Raw genomic sequence first — 19,339 nt, forward strand, 5'->3', positions numbered from 1 at the left:
AAGGCCAGAAATTGAACACTTATACAGCGAGTAAAAAAGCACAAGCATCAGCTGAATTACTGTTCAAGATGTTGACTGTACTGATGTCTTTTCAAAGAAATATTGCAAACAGAATGTTTTGAAAAAGAGGCTTTGTTGCTTTTTTTTTTGTTGTCTCATACTGGAACCTTGCTAGGAAAATGACTAAAGACTAAAATAGCTGCTTATTTGTACCTCTTACAAATTCTAACAGCTACACGAGTAGAAACATGATTTACTATATTTTGGATTTCTTCCAAGTGAGCCAAAATGCTGTTCAGTGTGTAATGACAATTGGGAAGCTGTGATTTACTGAGTTAATGGACGGGTTTAAGTTTAAAACATAGGGCTGCATAGTGGTGTGGAGGTTAGCCCCGATGCCTCACAGCAGGAAGGTTCCCAGTCCAAATCTTTACTGGGGCCCTTCTGTGTGGAGTTTGCATGTTCTCCTGTGGGTACTCCGGCTTCCTCCCAAGGTCAAAAAACATGCAGCTGGGATAGGCCCCAGCCCCTCTGGAATATGATGAAGCTGATATGGAAAATAGACGAATGGGCTTTAAAAATAGCTTAGGCTTAAGGAGTTATGCATGCAACTGTTTAAGGCTTACCTGTGGCAGGGTTAGTACTCCTAACTTTTCCTTGGTTTGCAGTCTCAGTGTTTAGCTCTCATCTTCTCCCCAACTTTCTCCAAATGAGAAATGAACTTCACAACAAGCAATTCTGCTTTCATTACTTTTTCATTTTAATTTTGCAAAGTTGAACCCATTGACCCACTGTGTGTCTATCTCGGGGCATGGCCACATCATTTGTCAGAGATAACTGTGGCGCCATTTCATTAAAATGAAAATGAAATCACTGCAGGGAAGGGTGTCCTATCCTCTTTGGCTTATAACCCCTGGCAAAAAAGTGCATAATGGGGATGTCCATCAGTTAGCAATAGCAATCAAATGTCCCTTTTTATCTTCTGTCCCAGCCCATTAATCATCCATAGGCCCCTCAGATGAATTCTCTGACACCATTTTGAGAACTACTGCTGAAGAACATGGTGTACTAGTACACAGTGTGAATTATGAATTCAGTAGTATATATGTAGACCGTATAAAATACAAGAAACAGATAAAACGGCTACATTTCTATCTACAAAAGATTTTTCTGTCATCAGTTTCTAGACCCAAAAGAAGAGGTCCACGCTTGATCGATGACACATTGCTCCCTGAGGACTTTTTACGTATGAGGGCCCATTCCGGACGACTAGAGAGGAATGACAGACATTACACAAATTCACAAGCGCACATATTGACGTTTATCTGTTTTCAGGCTAATGCGCATGAACACACACTGACACATTTGTTTGCTGGTATGTATACTGTTGAAATACACCCACACACAACCTGAGGTAAATAAGTGCTCACGGCCATTCAGATGCACACACTTACTCTGTCTGGTTCCTTCTTCCTCATATTTTTTCCCCTTTCCCTCTCCTTCTCTCCCTCTCACACACAATCAGCAGAAAGTGAGTGGCATGGTTGAAGATAAGGTCGCTATCAGACCTTCATCGGGGACAGCCACACTCATCTGTCTCAGCAGCCTTTAAAAAAAATAAAAAATGGGTTCCATCAACTCTCCCCTCCCTTGCTCCCCCTCAGTCCTCTCCCTGTCTTTGTCCATTATATTTGACCCTCTTCAGACTTGCCTAAGTTATAGAGAGGGACAACAAAGCACTTCTTTTTTTGCTGTTTGAAAGTAAGCGTCTTCTTTTAAAATGGCGGTGTGCCTGTATTGTACCTTGACAGCACCTGTTAACCCAAAAAAACGATTAGCCAAATAATAAAAATGTCACTCAAAGCCCAACAGGAACCAAAGATATTTTGATATTCAGGCAGAGTTTCCAGGTTTTGTATGGATTAAGGCCTATAATATGACACTGCTATGTGAAAAGGCCCAGCCAAGTGGATAATCCCAAGAGTTCATGCAGCTTGAGGCACACTTGTCAGACTGAATGACCTCCTCATTCTTCACTTTACATTCCTCAGCGTAATAGTAGACCTACTATTCTTTTAATACTATTATTTATATATATATTTTACCCTGGCACATATCGATTTAAAATATGAAACCATTAAGAAACAGAGGAGAAACTTGCTGTTTTCGTATAGTTCAGTTTGATGTTTGCCTTTGCCATTCCCATAAAATATTACAGATATGAGGATTACACGCAGTTGCAAAGTGGTATTTTGGTAGAAGCAAGCACTGATCAGGACATGCTGAGGTGCATTCTTTTAATTTTATTTATGTACTTATTTGTATTATTGTTAATGTGATAGTTCACATATATATTTCTGTGATTAATGTGTTTGACTCTGGCTTCAGACAAAGTTATTACATTGTAAAGAAGCCAGAAAGGTACCTTATGGACTTTAATTTGACTTTTTGAAGACATATCTCATATAGAAGGGATTGGAATTAAATAATCTACGCAATGGTGAAGGTAAGGTACAATTTAAGCATCTGTTGATGAGAGGAGTTTTCTAGTTACTGTAAACGATTAACAGTGACTTTGCAGTCCAGTCTGCATTGGAAAGGTCATTCCACCAATGGAGAGTCAGTGAGGAAAAGACCAATGTTCTTTCATTGTTGTCATTAATTGAAATGGCAAAGATGTTGAAGCACAACAAAACAGCAGCAGATAGAAAACTAGGCCCAAAAACTAGATTTTTAGTTGGGGTTAACATTTGATTTCTAGATCCAGTGTGGGATTCAACCGTTGTTCTTAAGCCAACTTAAAAAGAAAAACAATAACTGCGTCGTTGCACCTGCTGTTTGATTGTTACATGACGTAGAAAACATCTGGTCTTGAGTAGTTAAAATGTTTGAATAAAAACTTCTGCATAATCGTTTTCTGATCTTTGAATATGCATTTGAAGGCTGCAGTCATTAGATTGTGCTTACAGACTGGGGACAATTTTGCATGCCTTTGGGCAAATTGTAGCAATTTTGCCAGTTAATGACACTTGAAGAAGATGTGAAATAAATAAGAAAGCAAGAAATAGTTTTTGGACCATACTGGAGTGCAGTGCTGTCATTAATATAAGGGATAATATGATTCGGATGCTAATGCAGTGGCTGTAGAACAAATGACTGTGTGCGGGCATGTGTAAACAATATAAAATGAGTTGAGCTGGGGAAATGAAAGTAACTTTTTGTTTGGAGACACAGTTTCTACAACTGACCGTGCATTGAAAACACCTCTTATATGATGTCAGTATGTAAATGACAGAAGGTATCTCACTATCACTTTCCCTTTTTGATCATACACTAAGAAATGATCCCCCCCCCCCCCCCCCCCCCCAAATAATCTTAACCTGTTAAGCTCTTTAAGGGAGTCAGCATAAGTAATTTATCTGCGTGTGCACACATTTTCACTAAAACCTGAGTCACGTTAACGCTGGGATGAAACCAGCTGCGGGCCACCGGTCCCTCACCTGTGTCTTATCATACATTAGACCTCGTCTAACTTTTTTGTTAAGCTTTGATGGAGCTCAGAAAGAATTACGAAGTAATAGGTTTGACATAATATGCTGAGGCAACGGAAGTAAAGCGCTTTGAGTATTGTGGTGGGAGAATCCACAGAGCCTGCTGTAGGAGATTATTAACGCACTCTTTGATGTTTTAATGGCAATACTGGTAGCAGGAATAATCCATTTACAATAGCGCTGACTTGCGTGCCTTTGTGTGTGTGTTTTTGTCTTTTTCAGTGGAGTTCAGGAAATTGGACCTAGCCTCTTTGCATTCTGTCCGTCAATTTGCCCAAACCTTCAAGGAGAGGAAGCTTCCACTAAATATTTTGGTGAATAATGGTAAGTAGGGCGAATGTGGTCTTCTAAAAATGCATAGATAGTGCTTTTTGCATGTGCAAAGTGCTTTGGTATGTCTCCAGTGGAAGATTCAAGACTCTTTATAGAGTTGCTGTCAGCGGACAAAATCAAAATTACGCTGCTGTGCAGAAGATTTAACAACATTCAATCCCGCTCCAGACCGACTGAGAAAAAGTTCACATACATCCATACATACACTTAAAGCTCAAGTACTGTACCCCCTCACTCTTTAATGCTACATGAGTGACCTCTATGGTGTGTGAGTTGCAGAGTGTTTTCTGCTAAATTTAAACCTGTCAACTAAAAATGTTTCTTTCTCAGCCTCTGAAAAACTAGAGACAGGAATTAAATTCAATTCAATTTTGAACATTCATTCACGAATTGGTGACTTAGCCCTTATGTTTGTCTAAAGGAAAAAAAAACTGGAAAACGGTGAGATCTGAGAGGTATAAAGACATCATTCCACACTGGAAAAAGATCAGCTCAAAGAAATCACTGAAAGTTTTCAATTTTGCTGTGACATTCGTGTCTGTGATGTAAACTAGGGCTTTTAATCTAATTAATCACGATTTCCCTGATTAATCACGATTAATCGCATTTGTACGCAAAATCCAAAAATGAATGCAAAAGTAGTGTATAGCTTTTAGCATTTAGTTTTATTTTAAATGTACTGCCATATAAATGAAAGTGCCATAACATTTGTTGTGCAAACACACTTTTAACATCAGCATTTTTATGTAGTTTTTATGTAGAAGCCTCGCTCCACTGTCTGTTTCCTTGAATGACTTGCTGCTATCAGTTGTGTGTTTTGCCTTTAAGTGATATTTTAGACTGGAACTACTACGGTGATAAGACAACTCAACTTGGCAGTGTTTACAGATGACTTTGGTTCTGTCGACGCCGCCATCTGGAAGAAGTTAAAAATGAAAATGGTTCTGTCGACTCCGAGTAAAAGTTCCGTACCCAAATGTGGATTGTGAATCCGCTGATTACTTTCTTTTCCGGTTCCACAGCAGCAGACTTTTACAAAATAAAATCCTGTGAGCAACAGACTTTTACAATAATAAAATATATAATAAAACACAGGTGGTCCGTGGCGTAGTGGGTTGAGCAGGCTCCCCATGTACAAGAGGCTATTGTCCTCGCTGCAGCTAGCCGCGGTTCGAGTCCCGCATCGGACAGCCCTGTGTTGTGTGTCGTTCCCCCTCTCTCTGCCCCCTGCTTCCTGTCTCTCTGAACTTTCCTATCCATTAAAGGCAGAAAAGCCCAAAAAAAAGGCGTTAATGCGCGATAAAATATTTATCGGCGTTCAACAATTAACGAGTTAATGCGATAATAACGAGTTCACTCGCCCAGCCCGAATGTAAACATCTGATTGGAGCGTGATAACGGATGTTTGTGTTCATATATTTTCAGCGGGTGTGATGCTGGTTCCTGAGGGACGTACTGCCGATGGATTTGAGCAGCACTTTGGTGTGAACTACCTTGGCCACTTCCTGTTGACCTGGCTCCTCCTGGATACACTGAAGGCTTCTGGGAAGTGTGGTTCCATCTCCTGTGTGGTCAACGTCTCGTCATCAGTCCATTGCATTGGGGAGATCAGACTAGATGACTTGAATAGCTGGTGGGTACACACTCTACACACTGATATTGAAAGAAACATGCTAAATGTGTTCAGAATGCCATTTTGTATTCCATCAACATTAAACAGTCACAACCATATCCAACAATACGTTTCACTATCTATAAAAAGAACATTGCTGAGAGAACACTGTCAGTGGAATTAGAATTATCTAAACAAAACTTTATATGCTTTCTTCTTTTCTCCTTCTTCAGCCAACATTATTCAGCTCATGCTGCTTATTGTCACAGTAAGCTGGCCCAGTTGTTATTTAGCTACCAGCTCCACCAGGAGATGCAGCGTGGAGGTTTCCCTGTGATTTCATGTGCTGTGGATCCTGGAATGGTGGATACTGCTCTCTATTGCCATCTCTGGACGCCGCTCCGTCTTGCACAGAGTGCCATTGCTCGCCTGCTTTTTAGGGTAAAGTACTGCTCGCACTGCAGTTGGTTTTTTGTCCACAAAATCTGATTTCTGTCATTCGAGGACACAGTGAAAGAGACATTGCATGAACCGCTATTATCCAGTCAATATTAAACTATTCTTGAGATTTCTTCTTTCAAGGACAGAAAGTTTCAATATAAATGGAAACATGTCTTCCGTCCTCAAACTACTTTTTCTCTGCTGTGGTTCTAGTTGAATATAATCACTTGTAACCAATTTGCCCGATAAGAGGTGCTCTTCTACTAACTGTGTCCACATTTTACCCTTTGTAGTGGATAAATAGCGCCGCTGCTGTTTACAGATGGTTTCTAAACACCTCGCATGCAGACATTCTGTAGTTATAAAGGCAAAACCGAAAACGATTCTCTCTTTGTGTTATCAGCAACACGCATTTCTTTTAAGTAGATCAGATGAACAGCTTTTTAAGAAAAATGAAAAACAAACGCACACACATACAGATAGGCAGACATACAGAGATTCCTGCATTTGTTAGCAAGATGAACAGCCATGCATCATCATGTGAATTCACACAGTCCATCCGCATCAATGAAAACCGAAGTGTTACTAAGAATAAATTCAGGTTATTATTCTTGTGTTTCATTTACAAGCCTTAAAGGCTGACCGCGGGCTTGTGTTAATGTCTCTGGGATTTGATAGAGAGAGACTTGTGCGCGTGTTTGAACCCTTAACTGCAACTATTTCAGGCATTTGCCCATGAGCCTAAGCTGTGGGATGGTTCTGACCCACATAAGCAAACACATTAATCACATAAACTCCTGCATGTAATCATTAACACAGACACTTACCAACACACAGACAAACTGCTCTTCTTGCCTGTTAAAAGACCTCTTTCCCTCGAGCTGCAACATTTAATGCAGAGCCGATGTTTAGAAGATGGGTAGACACAGCAGAGAAAGCAAAAAAAAAACAACGAAAGAGCAATCAAGAAGGTAGGCAGAGAGGATAAACTAAATTCTTTAACTTGAAAACTGAACTAGCACAAGAACAGTACTCTTACTTTTAGATTTGGTGCATTCTCACACGCTGTACATCGCCATGTAGAATATTATACACTGGACAGTGCAGAGTCTGCTCCATTACACCCAATACATGTGTCAATCGAGAGCAGATCTCCGGTCTTTGATTTATGACAACACTCCAGAGTCTTAAGGGTTTCTAATGTTTTTAAAAGATTCAGGAACATTTTTCTATATCTAAAGAAAAGACACCAATAATGTGCAAGAATGATAAAATAGATTTAAAAAAAAAAAAGCAGTATTACAGATTATTATCAAAGACACAAAAGAAAAATCTGGAATATTGTCTTTGATCTAACGAGATCTTGTTTTTGGTCTATGGTAACATACAGCCATATATATCTTCAGTCTTAACCCTGCATTTCCCCGGGTGCCCGGTAATACAGCAGTTTGAAGAATGATGGTATAAATGTTTGCTGAGACAGACGGATGTTCCTTCACTGATTACAGAGATGTCTTTTGGTAGACGTTGTGCTCACTTGGAATCGATTACTGTATATATGCACTTGTATATAAAGAGACCTAATATCGTGTACATGTTAAACCATTAAGGCCTGATGCAACATATATTTGCAGTTCTGCCAGTGGCCCTGAATGGGCCACTGGCATCTGAATGGGTCAGTTTTTGACATCGAGTAACAAAATCCAGTAAGTACTCAGTATTCTGATGCTCTTGTAAAAATCTCTACTGCATTTTTACTCCCGTTTTTTTTTTTTTTTTTTTTTTGTGACCCAGTCAGTGTTTCAGAGGAAGTAAAAAAAATAATATGTAACCCTTTTGTGAGCAAGGTACCAAGTCAGAAACGGCAGAGCAAATGGTTTATTTTCTTCGGAACTCTTCAACACTTCAACCATTCCATGTGTGGACAAACCAATAGACTGCAGCCAGCAACAACATGAATAGTCAAAAGCTGGTTTGCGAGCATTACGCTGACAAGTTTGGCCTGCCAGGCAAAATTATAATTCTTTCATAAGAACAACAAAAAAAAATCCTGATTTAAAATGTTGCGTACTGCTACAGAATGCACACACTGGTTTACATGAGGATTGTTGTCAATGCTCTCATCTCTGCTCAAAAACCTGCTCCTGACCTCAATGACCCCTGAGATCATTGTTAAAACCACAACTCCATCAGTCATGCATGCATGCAAGCAGGTATTCACAGGCGTACACAAACACATGCGCAGGCAATTACCCCGAGCCTCCTTTGCACTGATGTTAACATGCAGTGACATCAGCCCTTTTCTTGCATTCAATCTCACAAAACACACAAACTCTTCTCATCCTTTGCTTTTGTACTGATTGTTTGCTTATGATCTTTTTGACCTGCAGTCATTTGCATTCCTTTTGACATTTTTGTATTTTGAAATAAGTTTTTTTGAAATTCAGACGAGCGTTTGCCTGTTGTTTTTTTATTTATTTATTTTTTATTTCCTAGACTCCTGCAGAGGGTGCTGCCACTGTGTTGTCAGCTGCTCTATCACCAGCCCTGGATGAGGACTGTGGAGGGGGCTACTGGGCCAATGGATGCAGGGAGATGACAACACCACCAAACTTTGAGCCACAGCTTCAGCTGAGCTTATGGGAAATCAGCATCCAGTTGCTGAGGCTACAGTAGCTTGGGACTTTAAGATGACAAACAGGACTAGTCCTATTTGAAAACATCATGTTTAGACCTTAAACTCGGACCCACCAGCCACATTCCTCTTTTTTTTGTTCCTTCCATACCTCACATCCCTCACATCCAGGGTTTGGTAGCATTTTATGTTGACAGTGTCGAAATCCACCACTAGACTGTGACTGGTTGTGTGAGTAGCGAAAACCTCCTTTTATGTCCCAGACCAGCCAAAGAAGGGCTATGGGGGATGGAAAGTGTATTTCTGTTTGACTTTGTTTTTCACTGTGAGCAAGCAGACATACAACATATGCACTCACCTAACCGCACTGTTAAGATCGCAGCGATATGTTGTCATAGTTATTAAAAAAATTGCCCTTCAGTCACAAGTCAAATAAAGGTTGATTATCTTCCAACGAATTCTCTAATCATGGAAATGGTAAGATGTCCAAGCAATGATACTTGCTGCCATTAGTCAGCAATGAAGTAAATTTGTTTCACACTTTCCTGCATTACTTTGGTATTGGCAATGATCTTTGGCATTCTATATTGGATAAGTAATGCAAATTGACTAAATATTGTGCTGAACAAACCCTAGCCAAGGGATTGATCAAACACCAGTGATCTGATGAAACCCACCTTGCTGTGGCAGGGGAATGTGTCATAATCAGTCTGCGTTTTTGCCCTTGACACATCCCACACTGATTTCTAATCTTTCTCATCTTGCCATCCTGCCTGTTCTACTGGGAGCACTTTATTTATATTTCCTAACATATTTGTGGTTTTACTGGTTACTGCTGAATGAGTAACTGTATGATAAGATCTAAAAAAAAAAAAAAAGTGAATTTAACTGTACCCGACATGCTCTGGGTATATAATGTTTTCATCTTTCCTCTCTTTTTTGCTCGGCAATCCAGCACAAGACATTCATTTGAACTTATAAAAGGATCTGGCAAGACACTGGAAAAAAAGCATACGTCTCGTGAAAATGATGGCTTAAATTATTAATTCTCCCTCAACCTGAGAATAGTGAAACATTGCGTTTTGTTATTGTGAATTTGCAGGGAATCCTGGATTTTCAGATGCTTCTGGTGGCTTCTCGCTGCTCGGGAAGGATGCTAATCCATCCATTGTGATTTTTTTTTTTTTTTTTTGTCTTTATCACTTTTGCTTTGTCTGTGATACTTGTGTGTGTGTGTTATACATACAAGTAAAATGTTAACTCATAAACAGACCCAATTCATGCTGATGGACAGATCTGGAGGAGAGAGAAAGAGGGGAAGCACTTATTTTTTTCCAAGTGTACAAGCTGTGATTGGTTCCTCATTGCTGCTGCTAATGCCACCTCCTCATTTGGCGCCACTCCCGGTGTATTGTTGGATTGAGATTTCCCAGTGGTGAGAATCCAACTCCATCTGCTTAACTGACACCCACACACACACACTCACTCTGAAACCCTGGAAGCAGTACATTCAGCCAGGGAAAGGCTTAGCCAAACAAACACACAAACAAACATGTCTGTCTCTCATGCAGCGATTATACATACTTGCACACATACAAATACAAGTTGCGCCATAATGCCATTTCCACTGTGATTTATGCTGTTTCGCTGTGAGGATGAAAAGTTCATCTGAAATTGACAAGTTTAAGGTAAATTCCTTAGCAACAAGTCATTGCTGTGAATGCATTTATCGTTTGAAAACTGCCAACGAGCATCCAGCCTTCGTAATTATTCGCTGTATGTGAAGCAATAGTATCACTGTGGTAGCTAATTCAGCAACTACCATAGAATCAGACATTTGGAATTGGAGCAGGGTGTGGACAGGTACAAAGCGAAAAGATGCCAGCCTCAAGTTCCCCATTTATCAGGAATTTCTTTGTCTACAGGTCTAAAAATGTTTAATGAAGAGATTTTTCAGCGCGTATTGTTTTGTATGGTTCAATTTATGGCTTGCACCTTATTTAAAAGACTTCTAGATTAGATGAAACAGATCAGATTTGTCCCCAAATCGGACAAAAGTCTGGCCCGAACAGAGTTAAAAGATAATGATGTATTCTGCTTGTTCTTATAAACTCATAATGACATCTAAAGGGAGTTAGAGGGACTTTGTTCTTGGCTTGCTATGCTTGATCATAATTTTTGGTTCTGGTCCATGAGTGGCTGATCACCTTAACCCAGGCACCTGTTGCATATAATGCTAATGTATGAATGTATGAGTTAATAAAGATTTCCAGAGTACTCCATTGGACAATCATCCAGTATAAAAATGGACTGTGGGATTTTTTTTTTTTTGGCCAACTGTTTGGTAAAAAAAACTTCTAGAAACTTTTCAAAATGAGATTTGATAAAAGAGGCTCTACCTTTAGATTCATAAACAGGAAGTCTTCACATCGCTTGACAGCTGAAGACAGTTCATGCAGTGAATATTACAAATGTTAATGTTAAAGGCTGTTGCCATTACACATTTCCATTTATCTTGTTTAGATAACAAACTTTGACTGAGAGGACTGAAGCAAACTAAAGAATTAGATTTTCATGTGCTAATGCAGTGTCCGCTGTCACTCTTTGTGACATTCTTACGTCTGTACTTGTGCCAAATGTTAGCAGATCAAAAGCAGGATTCTTAAAGTCTTGCCTTTCAACCCCCCCCCCCCCCAAACACTTTGGTGGTGTTGATCATAATTCACATTCAGCTTGGACTCATGGAAATCACAAAATGGGCACCAAGCTAAATAATTTCATTTGCACAGATGGACATGAATTTTCAATTTTACTCCTAATGCACAGAACGACTTTCAAAGTGATATTTTTTTCAGTGGGAAGTGTCATGTATGTCTGCACAGTGATGGTGTCTTTTGTTGATGGGGCAAGAGTTTTCGCCCTGTATGCTAGAGAAAATAGATCTTAACAAGTGATGGATGTTTTCAGTGTCAATTAAGAAAGGCTGCTTATGTTTTCCTAACCCTCCTTATCACTTAATATTGAAGTACTAAACCTCAGCAGGTGGTTAGGTATCCAGTTCAAACCAAATAGCAAGTAAAAGTGAAGTAAAGAAAAATAAACAGAGAGAAAATGTATTTGGTAAGAATGATTATAAACCATGCAAAACTCCACTGCCACACCTTTCAGCCTACAGATATAGCATTTAATATCAATTTTAACATGAAAAGGTCTATAAGATTACATTGCAGCTCATATTCCACCAAATTTGTTCTAATTTGAGGTTAACATCCAATTAGTTTAATGTTTTTCTAGATTAGAAGTTGTGTAGGAATTGACTCTTAAATGCCAGCAATATTTCTCAGTTTTCGACTGAGTTGTGTTTTTTGCCTTCTCAGTGTTGTCACAATTCTTGGAAACTGTTTATCGCCTCTGTGCTTCCTTGTTTGAGTGTGTGGCTCCCTTAGGCTACTGTAAGGTACTGACTAAATAACAAACTACCAAACATATTCCCACTGAAACAAATGTGCTTGCTTCCTTTGACACAAATGAAAACACCAGCTTACTACTCTGCAGCACTCGCGTAAAGAGTGCAACGCTGCAATGTGTGCTACATCCCGTCAAAGAGCTATTGTCTTCTCCTCAGTAAAGTTGCTGAAGTAGTTGTATTTAAACCAGAGAGGGACATCAGGAGTACATCGCTGTCTCTGTCTGAGTACAAGGTTTCCGAAAGAAAGAGTGTTCTCGTGGCGTTAGCGTCCTTCTGAAGTGTTCTACACAGACGGGACAGCACGGTGAACTTTCTGAAATAGAGAAAAAGAGCTAAAACAGCTCAAGTAACTGTCTGTGATATTGTCTGTACGTGATTTTACTCGTAAGTGTTCGAAACAAAGTGTTGGAGGAGACCAGTGGAGATGTGTGTAGACTGAAAACGCTCAAATAGCCATTCCTCTGCCTGACCTGGGATTACATTTATATTAAATGTTCCAGTCCCACGTTCTGCAAAATCCCAAATGTGTTTATGTATATGAAGAGCTGAAATGGAAATATATGTATAAAGGGGTAACCAGATGAACTGAGTCCTTACTTTGGTATCATTCAAGTTAAAACACACCAAGACATTCTTTTTTTTTTTTTTTATTAAAATCCTTCTTCCTTTAATACTCATATGCTCCATTTTTTGTTCTGAGTGCGACATGTCACTTCAGTCTGTAGGGGCTGCAAATAGATCATGTTCCCACCTCAGATCCATTATAAGCATTCAGTCCATCAGGACCCCCTGAGGATTTATGAAAAGTGTGTTTTCATGTTTTAATTTTCTCATTATCTTGTGGTTGTTGAGATACACACGTTATTGCTTTTGCTGTGCCTAAGAAGAAACTCCCTCATATATGTGTAACAGTAATTTTTTTCATGTAAAAAAAAAAAAAAAAAAGTCGTAGAAACTGTGATACCGTATTGTCCTGTGCATTTCTGTAAATTTCTTCTCTTGTAAGAGTGATGGGGTGGGGGTTGGGGGTGGGTTGAAAAATGTATGTCTGTGTGAGCGTGTGTTCGGGTAAGGGAATCGATGTCCATGTTTCCTGTCGATGGTTGTAAAATTCCAGCAGCAGCCACCACCTTTTCTATTATCCAAAGCCTCTCAATAAACATATCATTGTGCCACTTTCTCGCTGTTTTTTTTTTTGTTTTTTTTGCAATGTGAGAATCTGCTCGGTATCAGACATCAAGCCTCAAGCTCAGTCTGAAATTCTGAGACATTCTCAGATCCATCAGCGAAAGAAACACAGTTGCTTTTCCATCCCTTTAGAAGACATAACATTCACTTGGATTCTTTTAACCCTTGAAGCTTAAATCAATTACAGGGACTTGTATTCTTTCCCCAAAAGGGGTGGTGGGTTCACATAGTGTTCCTGTTACTTTAAAACGATATGGTACACAAGTACGAACAAAGCAATTTAGAATGATATCTTTGACACATTGGGATCAGTTTCTTGTTTAATGTCTTGCACGAGGATGATACTTGGAAAGGCAGCTTACAATGTGACCCTCCTGCTCCTCCACCTAAATCCCAAAACATTTTATATAACATCCCACAGGTGCTTGAGAGATATAGTTAATAATGTGGACACTATGTCTTGTTCCTCAAACCATACATTGTTTTTTTTGAGGCAGCATACAATATCGTTCTGAAAGAGAACATGAATTTTCCATGAAGGAGTGCACTTTGTCTGCAACAATGTTTAGCTTGATAGAAGTGGCCAACTCCACAAATGCTAGGACTAAATGTTTGCCTAGGGCACTGCATGCTTGTTTTCTTCCCAGTGTATCCTGCTGTCATCTCCTAATAAAGGACACAGGATTTTTCAGACCGGTCTTCCATTGCTTTGTGGTTTGGCTGTGATGCTCATGCTTTTACTATAGGTCCTTTCAGTGGTTGCAAAGGGTCAGTAGTGTGTGTTCTGCCATCTTTCTGTCATAGCCTGCATTGAGGTATTCCACAGCATGTCCTACAAAAGCTCTTGGACCACATGGGCTGAGGTCAAGGCCTACATGCATCAATGAGCCATGGATATCCACGGCTCTGTAGGAAGCTCATGGTTTGCTTGTTCTTTCTTTTATTTTTTGTGATCACAAGACCTCTGGTGTTCTGGAGATGTCTGACTCTGTCCTCTTGCCATCACAGTTTGTCTAAGTCCCTCTATCAACACATCATCTTCAACAAATGACTGTCTACTTGCTGCTACCTAAGGTATCCAATCCCTTGACAGGTGCCATTGCAGTGAGATAATCTAGGATTATTTATTTCACCTGTCAGTTGTTTTGATGTTGTTGCTGAATACTGATACTTCCATACAAAAGGTAGGCCGTCTGCATATTGAAAGCCCCTGAAACACGCTCAGGTCTTCTCTCAATATGTTGAATGCTTTTGATAAAATCAATACAAATCTATCAAATAATCTTACCAAAGGAGACATTTGGTGATTTTAAGATGTTAAATTGTTATTTCGGATAACTTTTAAAAAATGCTGCTACAGTTGTTTTCTCCTGTAAACGACAGTTTGGATTTTATCAGATGATCACCGATAGATTCATCCCCATTCAATGCAGTACATGTGTAATTCTTGTAAAATTTACACAATTTACACTACACATTTCAATCATGAAATGAATTTTGGATTAAACAGTGTTTTCCTGTGAGTATTTGTGGTTTTATTATCACAGTTTTCAAGCGCTGCACTCTTTTTTTTCTCTTTAAGAACCAAAAGATTTCAACAAAAACTTAATATGAGTAATATGAGTATATAACCATCTGTAGACATTTTAGTTCATATAAATGATAATATTAGTTCATATAAATGATAATATTTCTCTGATCTACATGTTTTTAGCTGTCTTCCAGTTCAACTTGATATTATCTGATTTTTAGACTAACATCAAACCATAATTACATAAAACTGGCGATGGCTTTGTTGTTTATTAATTTTTTATTTGACTTTAGCTCTCTGTAGTATTTTGGATAGAACAAACACAGACTTGTTCATAAAACATATACTCCCTCCCTATACTTCTGCTAACTATTTTCAGGAATCTCGAAAAAGTGTCACATCCATTTTTCTGTATGCGTGACAGATTTTCAATTAGAGGTGGCAAAGGGGAGCTGGTGACATCTTGATCCTGTTTTAACAGAAACTATTATTAGCAGCAAGTCACAATCCTTAAAAATGTAGGACAACTCAACAAGACACACTTGAATAGCAGGTGAAGAGAGTTACATCATCTATGTGTCCACTTGTTCGAATAACTATTTAACATAATGAGGAGATGGAGGCACTGTCTGTTCAACTCTGGAATAAGAGGATACATTCAGCGTGTCTGTACTTAACTGACTGAGATCAGTCAAAAAGAACACAGAAAGGAAAAAACTGCTAAAAATGACAACATAACTATCCTAATTTATGCTTTAATAATTGATACTTAGACTGTATTATGGACATTGTTTCTTTTCTAACAATGACTATAATCCACAATGACAAAAGAACACTTGATGGATCCTTAAGCTGAGCCTCTTTATGGATATTCATTTAATCAACTGCATTCACTTTCACGAACAAGGAAGTTCCTAATAAGCGTTAATTTATGTAATAACTTCCAAATGACTGAGAAAACTTGGTGACAATAAGCAGGAGAAACTCCCATTTGATAGGAGCGTACCTCCATCAGAATGAGATTCAAGATGGGGAGCTATTTTTTCGACTAGTTGAGGTGAGAGAAGAGCAGACAAAAAAATAAAAGAAATAGTTGAACGTGAGGTACAACAAATTCTGAAAGGGCTGAGCAGATCATTAACAGCAAATCAAGAGCGAGCATATTGAGAGCCAGAGTCGCAAGTAGTAGAGAGAAGACATTGAGCAAATAACACAAACTACATGTTAGAGAAGATGCATAGTTTGTGACACATAATAAATAGGTAGCACTTATATATATATATATAGTATTATGGCTAGGTTTAAACTCATCTTTTAAAATCATCTCAGAGAGGTTAAGCTCGGTGAAAACCTGATATCCATTTGTTTCAAGGGTGTAGTTACAGTGAAGTAATATTATATTTATATGTTACAGAGTAATTTGTCATTATCCACTGCCTCCAAAACAGATGAGCAACTCAGTGTGTTGCCACTAATCACCTTGCCAGAAGCTGTTCGGGGAAAGATGAGCTTAATCATTCATTCTTTTCCAGTGTTTCTGGTATTTTTAAGGACTCAGATAACTGGCACCGGAACAAGTCCACCTCTGCTCATTTATTTATTCAAGGTCTTTTATTGAAGGTCCAAGGTCAATGTACTGAACAGATCATCAGTGTCCGTATCCAACGTATGTCTCATAGATGCTCTGATCAGGTTTCTTAAGGTCACAAGTTTCAAGGTAAGTGGCTTTCCTTGGATTGCCATAGTATGGATGTGTCGACCATTTTGAAATAAAGATTGCTTGCATGCAATTCAAAGACAACACAGGAGGTAATATTTGTAGGTTAGTCAAAATTTGGTCATCCTCCATCTGAAAAATAAACAAAACCCGATCGAATTAGCAGACAAAAGGAACTCTGGGTGGTGTGTTTGTTGCAGAAATGGGAACAGCAAGCTTGAGCAAAGTCTATCTAACTGCAGATTCACCAATTAGCAGTCTGTGAGCGTAAATTAAAGACCAGCATAAATCTTCTAGACAGATGTGGAAAATGTATGCCTGACACCGCAGGGCTAAGTGATACATAGACCTTGTCTAAACTCTGTGTAGATGGATTGATGAGTGGAAAATGTACTTTTGCATATACCCACTAAGCCTGTCTAATACAGTATTCGAGGTAAAACTTGGAACATTTCAGTACTGAAATTATAACAGTGACAGATACATGTTGGCTCAGATCATTTATTTTTAAGCCATTATCTGTGACTTCTTCTTTGCATTTTCTAGACAGTGGGAACCACTGTACACTTTTCTGACTTTCAAAAAACATCAAAGGGTGTTTTTTTCTCACTACTTTTTAAAATTCTCCCAAAACAGAAATCATCTTAAATTGGAAGCAGCTGTAAGTATCCATGCAATCACAGTTCTCCAAACATCATTGAAATTCATAGATGCTACACATAATTCAAAAAGTGTCACAATATCCAAAAATCCCAAATCATAAACAATTCCAGCAAGAATAGCTAGACAAGCATTAGGGTCACCAGTTTACCCCTGCCCTTCTGTGTCTCTTTCCACTCTCCCCTGTGTTTCTGTGTTGCTCTCTTTTTTGTCTCCTGTTGCTCTGTAAGCAAGACTGTCAGTGGTGCCCTGATTGCTGAACTTACTCCACCTATGGCTCATCATCCTCTCTGGTTCAAACACCCTGGTCTGCTCACCACTCCTCACCAGTTTGTCAGTGTATTGTACAGGTCACATGGATGTCTCATGCTCAGTGAACATTTCTTGTGAACCTTTTGTGATGTGGATCTGGTATAGAAAATGGATGGAAGTTTATTACAGTGGCTTTTCTCCTATATGTTTCATTATTAACCAAAAAGAGTTTGACTCTGATATGAAATACTATTCTAAGACAGTTATATCCTAACTGTTTAACCCATATGCACAGAATATAGAATGCTGTACTTTTTCAAACAGTCAGTCCATTGCTTTGTTCTCATCTTAATTCTCTGTACTAAGTAGAGCCATCATCTTCTCATACTGATGACATGCTTAAACATTTAATGGCATCTGTGCCTTCGCTCTTGAAACCACTTGTTCCCCTTAGGTCCTAATCCATTCACGGATGTAACTCCACTCCCTCGATAAGTGATGATATCCATTCCATTAGATGACTATGTAGACAGGAACACGCAGATGGAAGTCGACACAAATGCTACTGCAGAAATCATAACTGATATTCATCATAACAGACCTAATCTTCCTGATGAATCCAAGTGTAAAAGATGCACATACTATTTTGATCATTACATTGCTGAAAACACAATCCGAGATTTCTTTTTTGATCAGTTATATGAAGCACTGCTCACACATCACTCCATTTCTCAAATCTGTTAGTACTCTATCACTACTCCTCTTTATGGCCTTATTGTTTAACAGACCCTCCTGAATTTTTTTTAAAATTAGTTATAGGATTAAAAAGACAGGACGGGGCGGTTGGTGGCGTAGTGGGTTAAGCAGCCGCCCCATGTACAGAGGCTACAATCCTTGCTGCAGCTGGCCCCGGTTCGAGTCCCGCACTGAGCGGCTCTTTGCTGCATGTCTTCCCCCTCTCTCTGCCCCCTGCTTCCTGTCTCTCTCCAACTGTCCTATCATTAAAGGCGTAAAAAGCCCCAAAAAATACTTTAAAAAGACAGGACAATTTGTAACTTAAGAGGGAAAATCACTTGGCTTTGGTAGTCCTCAGTTCAGTCAGCTGCCTACCTGGCAAAGACATGATGAAAGAAACACCAGCCAAGCTCCTGTCTTGCACAATATATCTAAACAAATTTGTTTAATAGTAAAAAAAAAAAAAAGAGAATCTGCTTAAATACCTCATTTTATTTCTTTACCTTTTCACATATTTTAAAAAAACTATACAATGCAAAAATATTATTCGGTATTTCATAGTGCTGTGTATTAGTGACATATCCAGTTATAGTCAGTGTGTGTGTTTAGGTGTTCACAGCTAAGGGTAGAGTAGGTAAGTGGTGGCATATTGCTTCTATGTACATCCCTTACTATCTCCTAAAACACACACACATACTGACATACACTCAGGCCCTCAAAGATGTACTGAAGGACAAGATGGGACTTTCTGTCTTAAAATGGCCAAAGGGGAAGATGAGGAGGGAAAGACGATGAAGGCAGAGTAAGTGAGAAGATATCTGAAAAGGAAGAGAGAGAGGATAGGGATATATTTCTTTGAGAGTTGCTTTGGGAAGAAATGAGAAAGAGACAAGGCATGTGCAAGATAAGAGTGATGAAAGACAAATACCAGATGAAAAAAAAAAAAAACTGGACGTAAATTTAAGAAGCACAGGAGGCTGGAGAAAAAGTAAATAAGTTGTCATTTTCTAAGGAAGATTTATATATTTGTAAGACAACCCTATGAAGCAATAACTTAGATGGTCTAAGCCAGAATAAAGGTGAAAGTCTATTTTTCTCGTGTTACCACATGAACACAGTGCACACGCGTCTACTCCATCTGAAAAGCGGATGGCACAACAATCTCCAGGGCACAATGCTTCACTCCACCCACTCATCTCGAGTGAGAGGATAGAG

At 39.0% G+C, this 19,339-nt stretch overlaps 1 protein-coding gene across 3 annotated transcripts in view; it reads left to right on the forward strand.

Moving 5' to 3' along the window:
- LOC142396785 (polyprenol dehydrogenase) overlaps nt 1–10,628 on the forward strand; it is a 39,568-nt gene extending 28,940 nt beyond the window's left edge. For all 3 annotated transcript variants that reach the window (XM_075479873.1, XM_075479871.1, XM_075479872.1), the window contains 4 exons: nt 3,774–3,875; nt 5,310–5,517; nt 5,730–5,937; nt 8,434–10,628. In XM_075479873.1, the coding sequence (XP_075335988.1) occupies nt 3,774–3,875; nt 5,310–5,517; nt 5,730–5,937; nt 8,434–8,613 (698 nt within the window). In that variant the 3' untranslated portion in view covers nt 8,614–10,628. The remainder of the gene's footprint in view (nt 1–3,773; nt 3,876–5,309; nt 5,518–5,729; nt 5,938–8,433) is intronic.
- The last annotated feature ends 8,711 nt before the right edge of the window (nt 10,629–19,339 follow it).

The sequence above is a fragment of the Odontesthes bonariensis genome, chromosome 12, assembly GCF_027942865.1.
Source record: "Odontesthes bonariensis isolate fOdoBon6 chromosome 12, fOdoBon6.hap1, whole genome shotgun sequence".
NCBI lineage: Eukaryota > Metazoa > Chordata > Actinopteri > Atheriniformes > Atherinopsidae > Odontesthes > Odontesthes bonariensis.